The sequence below is a fragment of the Mytilus trossulus genome, chromosome 3 (assembly GCF_036588685.1).
Source record: "Mytilus trossulus isolate FHL-02 chromosome 3, PNRI_Mtr1.1.1.hap1, whole genome shotgun sequence".
Classification (NCBI taxonomy): Eukaryota; Metazoa; Mollusca; class Bivalvia; order Mytilida; family Mytilidae; genus Mytilus; species Mytilus trossulus.
The window spans coordinates 34,590,550-34,599,892 of NC_086375.1; the positions used below are offsets into that span (position 1 = coordinate 34,590,550).

Consider the following 9,343-nt stretch of genomic DNA (forward strand, 5'->3'; position numbering starts at 1 on the left):
GCTGCCCGATGACGTATAATTGCTTATATTCAAGTTATTTGAAATCTGGTGAATATTTGTCTTCTTAGAAATCATACCACATCTATTTTTACGCTTGTTGATTTGTTGGCTTCTGTGTTTTCCATTAAGAATTATTTGCATCTCGTAACAACACTCAAATAAAATCTGATAAATCGATTATCAGCTGATTTCCTTTCAAAAAATGGGTCATGTCATGACTCGAAACTGTTACCTGAGATCACCCCTAGTTTTTGGAGGGGTTCGTGTTGTTTATTCTTTAGTTTTCAATGTTGTGTCATGTGTACTATTGTTTGTCTTTTTGTCTTTTTCATTTTTAGCCATGGCGTTGTAAGTTTGTTTTAGATTTATGAGTTTGACTGTCCCTTTGGTATCTTTCGTCCCCCTTTTACTTAACAGTATATCAATATGCAGAAAACCTAGACTCAGACAGATTGATTGATTAATTAATTCGAAAACATAAATTGTTTCTACTAAAAATAGCCGTTTCTTATTATTAATTGCAGAATTTGACAGGGCAATAGGTGCTTATGTTTCGAAAACAGCTTCGGAGAAAATGCAAGCTTTAACTAAAAAGATGAACGAAAGCAAATCAACATGTGATGCAAAAATAAAAGGAGAATACCAACGCTGTGAAATCTGTTTAAAGCTTTGCGGTGTCACAGTGACACCAAAGTGAGTAATATTTTTTTATGTTTGTATTGATGATTTCAATATGATGATCTTCTTATTAGAGTGTTTTCAAGAAGTCAGTTACTTTTCGCGTAGTTCCATATTTTGCAAAGATATATTTTGTCTATTTCAGTATCTTGCAAATGTAACACCAAGATTAATGTATGGTATTTTCTATCTTAAAGGAAATATCTTCCAGTCACTTGGATAACAAACTATCAGTTATGAGTGGCAATGTATCTATGTTTATCATGTAATCGACCTTTCCATCCAACGAATACATGTTGAAAGATAGCAGGAAGCTATAAACATTGACTTCAAGTTGATAGTTTCCTTGGTCAGCTATCTTGCGTCTGTTGCTTAAGTATTTCAATAACTGCATACATCGCAATTCAATTTGTGGTCCGAGTTTGAGTCATGTCGATTTCATTCAAAAAAAAATTCAACGACTGGGATTGAAAACACCATACGTATAAGCTTACTTTTAGTCGTGGAATTGTCAGTTTATTTTCAGTATATGAGTTTGACTGTCCTTCTGGTACCTTTCGACCCTCTTTTGTTTAATTACAGACTAAAACAATATTCATGTCTTGTGCAGGAAAATATAGATTTTTTGTTTTCGCTACGAAAGAAAAGAAAAACTATGCAATACTTGCTTATTTGTAATAGTCGTAAGAGGTTTGTTGTCAAAATCTCTTCAAAATGTCAGTTTCGAAACCAGGAAGCACCTGGCACATAATATGAAGATCACTCTTCGATACTATAAACCGTTAACAAATATCTTTTTGTTTTAATAAGGGCAATTGTAGTATACCGCTATTTAATAGTCATAAATCGATTTAACAGAAACAAATATGGGTCACAAACTAAATCTGAGGGAAACAAATCAACTATAAGAGGAAACAAATCGGAACAACCAAACACGAATATCTTCATGATCCTTACTGTCGAAATGATATAATCTTGACTACATTTATATAAGTACACTGAGCATAACGATCCTTGCACCTGGCGGATACCATCCAGCTATTTGCTCTTACGTTAGTTATAGTTTAAGATCGGTAAGTTGATAATTAGACTATAAAATATTTTTCTATGTTAAGTTTGCTTAACAAAATAAAAAAATGTATTGTAAATTCATTTTTTCTTTTCTTTCAGATACCTTTCAAAACAGTTACTGCATAAAATTAAGCCTCCTATAAACTCAATTTTGGAAGATGTGGTGAATGGTATCAAAAATACGTTATCACACACAACCAAGTATGTGGAGGATTCTCTTAAAAACATGCTACAACCCCTAAAGAACCCTTTCCCACGGATACGTCTGCCTACTCCACGGATACGTATTCCTACACCACGGATACGTATCCCTACTCCAAGGATACGTCTTCCTACTCCACGAATACGACTCCCTAGGATATCTTACCGTGCTCCACGTATATCCTTTCGTGCTCCAAGTAAGTAAATTTACTAAGTTTCTTTTTCTCAAAATGAAATAATGCAAAGTAAACGAATTTAAATTCGATTATTATAATATATAGATAAAACGAGGGCTGATTGAGCAAAAATATCAAATATAACATTGAAAATAATTGCCAATTCATTATCAGGAAAAAAGACGAATACGTGTATGTCTCACTAATAATGTACATCTGCTTTAACATATAAACATGTTTGTAACAAAATATGCTTCCAGGGTTTAGTCGTGGCTGGGGCAAAAAACGAGGTGTACAGAAAGCGGTACGTGATATGAATTGTTCATGTACTATGTGTGACACTTTCAAGAACGTTTCTTTAACAGAAAGGACAAAAAGAGGTATGTACACTACAACATTGATTATATTTGTTGCCTATGACTCTACCTTAATTTGAAGTGACGAAAACTTTAGTCATATTTGTTATAAGATTAAACATAAATTAGTTATCATTATAACTATTGTATCATTGTTATGTTATCGATGTTTTTTTTTATTGTCTGCTCTTATGGTTCTTTTTTCTTCTTTTTTTTTGTTCTTTGAATTCTTAAATTTAACGTTCCAAACTCTGGATTTATATCAGGAACACAAAAAACTTAAATTGTCTTAAATTGTTTCAGACACTTTCAATATATTTCTATATTATATAATTAATCCTATGTCTTGAAATTGACAAAGATTTATATTTGTTTTACAAAAGGTTAATTATAAAATGTTAAACTAATACATCATAAAGTGTATGGCGTTAACGTTTAGAAAATCTGAATGAACTTTTGATAATAAACAGTAGGGTGATCTATGTATTTTTATATTTCTGTGTAATAACTTAATTTGATTACGTTGCAGTATGTGGATCAAATTTCTACTCAGAGAAAAATAAACTCCTAATGGAACATAACGATTTAGGCAAGATCAAAAATTTTACAGATAATCAATTTGTTAAAAAGGTAAAATATAAAATGTCAATCCTGGTATCAATGAATGAGTTAATTTAGTATGCTGTAACTAAAATATAAGAATTTGAGTCAAATTGGTGAACATAAATTTGATAGCTTTTGCCCTCTTGAAATGAAAGAAAAAATAGATAAAGGAAGCTAACTCGGGATTCTTTGAATTAATGAATAATTTTACTGGAAATTTACACATTTTGAAATGAGGCAAGAAAGCAAGTTCGCTTATCTTCACATTTATGTTTATATTCTTTGAAGTTTTAATGAAAACTAACTCTTCGAACTTTATATATTTTTTTCTTTCACAGTTTCATCTATTTGATAAAAATGTGTGTTTCTCCTATGTAATCTTTATGACATAAAAAAATTGCGGTACTGTAGCTTGAAAATAAGCTACGTGAAATGGATGGTTTATTTATAAATTTAGTTGGCAAACTTTAAAATAATTTTATTTTGTATATATCTCAAACTATCTGAATTTGGTATTTTGATAGAGAAGTAATTGAAAGAAGTAAAAAAGACTGCGTTTCAGTTTTTTTTAGTGTAATTGCAACGTGAACGTGATTAATAATATTTCTCGACATTTGGAATGATTGCCTATACTGCAAATGTGCTACTTTCGCAGTCAAATTTTTATGACGTCAATAAAAAAAATAGCTTTGCGGAATTTTACGTCGTCCAGTTCAAATGCAAATTAAAGTTAACACACAATATCTCTTTTGAAACTTGTTAAAGTTATAGTATAAGAATTAATACCATACATTGTCTCGAAATATATATAATACTTTTGTACTGTAAACGAACACACTTATTAACTGTCTATGTAGACAATTAGAATTGTATCAAGTTGTCCTGATTGTCAACAAATAAGGGTACAATGTTAATTAAAAAAATTTTCGACTATATTTAAATAGAAATAAACTTTCATTTTTTAAAAGATTTTCATGGAATTAGCGTCGCTTGAAAATATCAACAACACGTTATACCTGACCAACTCAATTATAACGTTTTCAACACCAAACGGAAGTGAATTCAACTTGAAGATGACTAGAGGAATGCCGATTGGATTTGAGTCATTAAATACTACAGAAATTGTGAGTCTGGAAGGACCAAAAGTTTTCGCGTTACTGAGAAAGAATTCTTAAAAGCAGCGTTAAAATACATAATATAAATATGATATCTGATTATTAAAAATGTATTGACTGATTGATATTCAATTGTTTTTATTCAACTAAAAAGAAAGATACCATATACTTGGTGATGGATGAGTGTTTTAGTATACCCATACACAATTGTTTTAGGAATGCAGACTAAGTAAATAGTTACTACAATCTTTATCGAAAAACGATGACTTATATCTTTCATTAGAAATTTAGATTTGATTGTCATATATACTAATTTAAACCTTTATCGTGCTACCAGCCTATTAATTTACCGTGGTTTCTTTTTCCAAGAATCAACGCTCCCTAAATATGTTGATGAAATAGACTGACCTAATTATATTCAATAGATTCCTTTGTTTGCCTTATTTCTTTAAGTTTGAAATGTGTAATTGACTGATTTTTGTTCACTAGTTGAATTTATTTTAAAAAAATATTTTTAATTTTTTATATTTTTATTATGTATTAAATTGAAATGAAACCCCTTCGTGAAATCTGTTATAAGTTTAGCTGGCATCAAAACATCGACGATAAATCTCGGCTTTCAATGGGTTCAAATTTGGATGTCTAATTTAATATACATAAATGAACATAGAATTTCTATGATACACATCGGTACAACGGACACAAAGGCTTGTTCCTGTACCATTGTACCAGATGCATTGACGTATACGTATCTGGGAACATACTAAATAATTTGGCGTACTATCTTGTAGTGATTATTTCCACTCGCCTAATATTTACAGCCCTTCTGGCCATATTTTTTCTGATGAACTCAACATAATTCAACATGAACATTTCGAAAGGTGATATATCCTGGTTCTAAGTTAAGAGATCCCTAACATATCTATTGGAACCATAACTTCAAAATAATTATGGATTCCTTTGAGGACTACAGCAGAGTATGGGATAAACGAATAGAAATAGAACTGGACACTATGTCAAAATGGGTCATAACAAACAGGTCTCTGATAAAATGTCGCATTCATAAGATGAAAAACTGTGTGAATAATCGACCAAAGTCTGTTTTCAGAAACAAAGAGTCTGTGAAATTTTATCATCTCTTCACGATACGTATGTTGTTGATCCTGTGGACAAAGCTTTAAATAATATTGTCTTTGTATGTAAATCGTACTATTACAAGTGTCTTGTAAAAGAAATAGGAATAAATTAGCACTCAGGTAATCCTACCTACAAAAAACATATAATTTGACATGGATGAGATTTTGGTGAATCATGCGTCCTTCATAGCCTCAATCAACATTACACTAAACAGCAAATCAGAGAATTTAACTTGTTTATAGTGGGTACCTAAACTTCATAAACAACGATATATTGCCGGCTTATATTCATGTTAGACTAAATAATTATTAGATTAACAAAACTCATGTCCGCAGAGACAGAGGGTCTGAAGAAATACTGTGGAACTGTTTACTCGCGTAGTGTTATTAACCATATGTGGATTCTAAAAACTCAAAAGAAGTTCTGGATAATAATAAATCTCGATCTTTTTCTGAAATTGGTTTTATCAAAACGTTTGATTTTTAAAGCATGTTTACCTCAATTACCAATGTGAAATTGAAAAATCATCTAAAGGCAATACTCCATAATGCTATTTAACATCTAAAAGGTACCTTAGTTTTAAATTATTTACTTTGGGATACCATACGTCATATTTTATTGATAGTGAAAAAAGTAAAACATGCTACACAGATGAACAAGTGACGAGTATGCTGGAGTTTCTTAATGACAAAATTGTTAAAACCTGATGAAGACTTCAATCAATTGTCGGCATTCCTATGAGAATAAATTGTGCGCCTCTACTAGGTGACATCTTTTTAGTCAGAGTTCCTTCAGACACTTGTCATAAACCATCAGATCATAGAATCCATGTCATTTAATTTCACATTCAGGTATATAAATGACAAAATGACAAAAAAAAAAAAAAATAACGACAACCACTCATTACAGGTTCAGTAAATGAGTATACGAGTATCATTTACTTTGACAATACATTAAAGGTTATTTAATTTTACGTTCAGACATATTAATGATGTTCCTTCCATTAACAATCCAAACTTGTCTTATTGGATTCCTTTAATATCTCCCCCAGAACAAGAAATTAAAGAAATAACAGACACGGCTTCCTCCTTCTTATCTTTTCATTTTAGACTTATATCTTGAACTTGACATACATGGTCATTTCAGTACGAGAATTTATGACAAACAAGACGATTTTAATTTTGAAATTATCAATTTACCCCACCTTAGTAGCAATATACCACATTCATCTGCATGTGGGATATACCTTTCTCAACTTATTCCGTAATCAAGAGCTTGCAGCTGCGTCACCAGTGTCAAAGCAGAAAGTTGATGAACCAGGGGTATGCCAAAGAACGCCTCGTCCTTTTACTAAACAAAAATTCAACAGGAGGTACCAACACTTAATTGATAAATATTCCATATCAACTTTACTCTTTGTTTGACTCTCCCTCTGGTATCTTTCGTCCCTCTTTTACAAATAATACACGATGGTCTTGAAGTATGGGTTCTGGGTACTGACGTTGTTTATCATCTTAACAGCGTGTTATAAATTACTTTTATTTTTCGTTTTCAATATAAGTTTTCCTGTTGATATAAAAAGAAGATTTGGTATGATTGCCAGACAACTCATAATAAGTTTACAGCTATAGGTTACCGTACGGCCTTCAACAATAAGCAAATCCCAAACCTCATAGTCAGCTTCAAGAGGTCTCGAAATCAAATTTATCAAACAATTCAACTGAAAAAACTAATTCCAATATAATGTACTAATACAAATATATAACACAGCAACAAACGACAACAACCGATCCTGACTTGGGACAGGCACATACAAACATAGAGTGGCGGGGTTAAACATATCACCGGGATCCCAACCCTTCCTTACCTTGAAAAGTAATATAATAATACAACTTAAGAGCGAAATATAAAAGTCAGTTGAAAAGGCTTAACTCATCATATGGACGCAAATAGAAATACATATTACAAAAACAAAGTGTGGACGGGATCGCGTTATTGTGCATCCAAACAACAAAAAGACACTAAGAACAGTTCTGAGAATACTCTCGGTTAATAACACTTAGTTCAAGGCCAATAACAACTATTAAATATATCACCTGAGATCCCCCCGTATTTGGTGGGGTTCGTGTTGCTTAGTCTTTAGTTTTCTATTTTATGTCTTGTGTTCTATAATTTGTCTGTTTGTCTTTTCATTTTTTAGCCATGGCGTTGTCAGTTAATTTTGGATGTATGAGTTTTGCTGTCCCTCTGATACATTTGGCCCCTCTTTTAAAATAATCATGCATCTAAGACTAAGTTATTAATATGTTCTCAACCAACATTCAATATATTCAGTGTAATGACGTCATACACAGTCAGAGAAAAACACGACCACAGACAGCACATGCCATCACAAATAGTTAAGTATTTGAAAAACGAATAAGACATTGTTTCAATCCCTTCCTGTTTGACTAGTGAACGCTTAAGTAAATGCTTTTATAATTAGCTAGAAATTTAAATGTGTGACCTACCCAGTTCATTTTACTGTTGATAGCTTTAGTTTTTATTTCTGCCCCATAATTGGACATGTGGTGTTTCAGATGACTAATGGAAATCTAGTTTCTCTGTATGGAAGTGAAACACATTGTTACACATCTAATTAGTTCCCTAACGACATAACAACTAAACAATGGAAATCAAATGGATTGTGACAATTTGTCACGATTTCATCTTTATTTTCTCGACAAGTTATTTGCTATGATTAAAGTTTTTATAAGTCGAAAGTTTCACAAAAAAAAAAATCCAAATTAATTTCTTTGTTTATTAACTTTGTTAGTATTAGGTAAAAGAAACCGATAAACAATCTTTGCAAATTTAATAACGTGATGAACGTGATTTATTTTAGGTAAATTTTAGAGACCAAAAAAAATCTTTAAAGAACATAACATTCTACGAGTAACAAAACACAACTGAATAAAGGAAAACTAAAGTAATATACGAGTATCACTTTCATTGACAATTAACTACAACAGTATTCAATACAAGTTTAAGTTTTCGTATGATCAAAAAGATTCGAAAATATGAACCTCCTTCTTTTAATGGATACTTTGTTAGTTGGATTATTTTTTATCAATACGTGTAAATAAAGGCAACAGTACTATACTGATGTTCAAAAGTCATAAATAGATTGAGAGAAAACTAATCCGGGTTACAAACTAAAACCGAGGGAAGCACATCGACTTTAAGAGGAAAACAACTAAACAAAAAGTAAAATCACAAAAATACGGAACTTAAAGGAAAATCAATTCGGAAAGTCCATAATCACATAGCAAATTCAAATAACAAAACGCATCAAAAACGAATGGACAAGAACTGTCATATTTCTGACAGAAACACTGAAGTGCAACAAAAAACAAACGGCAATGCAACATAGGAAGAAAATACTATTAGATAACAACTGCCATATTCCTAATTTGGTACAGGACATTCTAAGAAAAAAAAGGGTGGGTTGAACGCGCTTCGTGGCAACGCTAAATAAAACGCCAAAATGAAAACATTACATAGCAGGAATACAGTACAAATAAACCAAAGAATACTCAGGACAGAAAAAAACAAATCACCAATTTTTTTTGATACTTTGCAAAGCATTCCAGAGTCGGTATTCGCACCATCGTACACTCCATTATACCACTAACCCTTTTAGAAAAGGGATTCATTTACAATACAACGAACTAGTTAACAACGACAGACGATAGATGACAACAGAAAACGAAGGACGACGGACGATAGGTGATGTCATAAGCTCATATGTGGACCTTTCGGTTCGTTGAGTTAAAAGGAGAATGACAATTTTAAACAAAATTTAGAATCAAATGAGTGTTTGAGCAAGCATATTGAACAAGAACAAAAACAGTACAAAGCAAACATAAAAAGGCTAAATTAGAATTGGAAGCATTTGAAAAAACATGTATTTAAAAATGAAATGAACCATGAATAGGCATGGCCTAGCGAATTACTACTTAATGCA

At 31.6% G+C, this 9,343-nt stretch overlaps 1 protein-coding gene across 1 annotated transcript; it reads left to right on the plus strand.

Moving 5' to 3' along the window:
* Nucleotides 1-1,854: 1,854 nt before the first annotated feature.
* On the plus strand, nucleotides 1,855-4,261 carry LOC134709380 (uncharacterized). Its single transcript, XM_063569547.1, has 4 exons — nucleotides 1,855-2,147; nucleotides 2,387-2,506; nucleotides 3,012-3,112; nucleotides 4,054-4,261. Exons 1-4 carry the CDS (start codon nucleotides 1,976-1,978, stop codon nucleotides 4,258-4,260), a joined length of 600 nt encoding a protein of 199 aa, XP_063425617.1. The 5' UTR covers nucleotides 1,855-1,975; the 3' UTR covers nucleotide 4,261.
* The last annotated feature ends 5,082 nt before the right edge of the window (nucleotides 4,262-9,343 follow it).

Excerpts from the sequence above, each read along its gene's own strand:
- LOC134709380 (XM_063569547.1), top strand. The coding sequence starts at position 1,976 with ATGCTACAACCCCTAAAGAACCCTTTCCCACGGATACGTCTGCCTACT. Across the intron at positions 2,148-2,386 it reads TATATCCTTTCGTGCTCCAA|GGTTTAGTCGTGGCTGGGGC; the intron begins GTAAGTAAATTT and ends ATATGCTTCCAG. Across the intron at positions 2,507-3,011 it reads AACAGAAAGGACAAAAAGAG|TATGTGGATCAAATTTCTAC; the intron begins GTATGTACACTA and ends ATTACGTTGCAG.